Source organism: Chiloscyllium plagiosum, chromosome 26 (assembly GCF_004010195.1).
Source record: "Chiloscyllium plagiosum isolate BGI_BamShark_2017 chromosome 26, ASM401019v2, whole genome shotgun sequence".
In the NCBI taxonomy this organism is placed as follows: domain Eukaryota; kingdom Metazoa; phylum Chordata; class Chondrichthyes; order Orectolobiformes; family Hemiscylliidae; genus Chiloscyllium; species Chiloscyllium plagiosum.
The window spans coordinates 49,456,038-49,458,132 of record NC_057735.1 but is presented as its reverse complement, the minus strand read 5'-3'; the positions used below and the strand labels follow the sequence as shown (position 1 = coordinate 49,458,132).

Genomic DNA, 2,095 nt, shown 5'->3' with positions numbered 1-2,095 from the left:
GGGCATCAGTTTAAGCTTAGAAGGGAAAGAATAAAAGGGAACCTGAGGGATGTTTTTACACAGAAGGTGATACACGTATGGAATGAGCTGCCAGTGGAAGTGGTTGAGGTGGGTACATTAACAACATTTAAAAGACGTTTGGACAAAACAAGGATAGGAAAGGATTAGAAGGATATGGACCAAGTGCAGGGAAATGGGATTAGTATGGATGGACATTTTGGTCGGCATGGACTGGTTTGGACCAAAGGGTCTGTCTCTGTGCTGAAGGGGCTCTATGACTCTAAGGTAAGTATTCCTTGGGGAAAGGAAGCTGAGGGGACATCTAATAGAGATATTCAAAATCATGAAGGGTCTGGTCAGAATAGGTAAGGAGAAACTGTTCCTACTTATGTTGGGATCAACAGTGAGGAGGAATAGTGTTGAAGTAATTAGTAAAAGAAATGAAAGGGATACAGCCAAAAATGTTTCAATGCAATGAGTGGTTACGGTTTGGAATATCTTGCCAGATTGTGGAGACTGCTTCAATCAGAACACACAGAAGGGAATGGGCAGTACTGTGGTTCAGTGGTTAGCGCTCCTACCTCAGCACCAAGGACCCAGATTCGATTCCACCCTCGGGTGACTGTGTACAGAGTTTGCACATTCTTCCCATGTCTGCGTGGGTTTCCTCCGGGTACTCTAGTTTCCTTCCACAGTCCAAAGACATGTAAGTTATGTGGATTGTCTATGCTAAATTACTCAATGAGTTCAGCGTTGTGTAGGTTAGGTGGGTTAGCCATGGTAAATGCATAGTTACAGTGCTGGGGAATGGGGATGGATCTGGGTGGGATTCCCTTCAGAGGGCCAGTGTAGACTTGTTGGGCTGAATGGCCTGTTTCCTTACTGTAAGGATTCTATGGAATTAGGTTCTTATATGGAAAGAAGTGCAGGAATACAGGGAAAATACAGAGTATAGCACTAGGTGAATAGCTCATTCAATGAAGTGGTGCCACACCTGAATGGCTGAATGGCCTCTTGCACTGTAACAATTGAGACTTATACCTCATGATTTTTTGTAGATATAAAATGGTGTTGCATGTGATACAAGTGTGATAATATAGATGGAATGTAAAGATAGAATTACTAACAAGATGGCAAAATTAAATTGAGTTAGTTTTAATTTGATTAACAACTTCACCAACCAAATGGGCAAGCACAGAAAAGCTTAATCTTTACTGCTACAATTAACATGAAAGTAGATTTAAAATTAACCAGCATTTTAAAATATCAACTATAAACTCAGCTACTGTTACAAAGCCACATTTCGTAGAATGGTTTCCAAGCAGTGTATCTCCTGAATGCTGTCACATTAGCATAGATTGTAGAGATTTCCGTACTGTAGCCATCTCCTGTTGTTGCTAAGTGGTGGGACAGAAAGACAACACATTACTGATCAATTGGAATACAAGCCACCCGTCTAAGATTCAATTATACTTCTCCCTGAAAGGACTGTTTGTAGACAACTCTGTCCAGATCAATTAACTGGATTTACATTAGGTGCCTCAATGTTAGAAATTTTAGAATTAGAATTAGATTTTATTGTCACGCACACTCAAGTACAGGTCGACACAAGTACAGTGAATAGTGCACCTCCCATGTTTGCTTGTGAAGGATGTGACTGATCTACTTGTAAACCATCACAAGCAAATTCAGATTGTTAATCTGGTATTACGCACATGGAAGTTCTGCATTTGTAATGCAGCCAAGAAGTCACATCATAACTGTTTGGGGAGTAACAAACACGAGGTACAAAATTAAGAGTCATAATCTCAAAATTACTGCCCGAGCCACATGCAAATTAGCTTAGGGATAAGAGAGTTAGGGAAGTAAACACCTGGCTGAGGGAGTGGTGTGGGAAAGAGGGGTTCCATTTCATTGTGGCATTGACAGCGGTTTTGGAACTGGGGAAATATGTAATGGTGGGACAGTCTACACCTGAGGTTCTGGGACTAGGCCAGACCTGTGCCACATAGAACAACAGTGACAGTGCCTCACACCTGATGACCAGGTTTTTTCCCGCGATGGAGAGCGACCGTAGCTTCCATCTGCCCAGTTT

General features: G+C 41.8%; 1 protein-coding gene across 2 annotated transcripts in view; it reads right to left on the bottom strand.

Moving 5' to 3' along the window:
- Nucleotides 1-1,180: 1,180 nt before the first annotated feature.
- The window catches only part of sycp3 (synaptonemal complex protein 3), a 90,960-nt gene continuing 90,045 nt past the window's right edge, over nucleotides 1,181-2,095 (bottom strand). For both annotated transcript variants that reach the window (XM_043716300.1, XM_043716301.1), the window contains exon 8: nucleotides 1,181-1,397. In XM_043716300.1, the coding sequence (XP_043572235.1) occupies nucleotides 1,344-1,397 (54 nt within the window). In that variant the 3' untranslated portion in view covers nucleotides 1,181-1,343. The remainder of the gene's footprint in view (nucleotides 1,398-2,095) is intronic.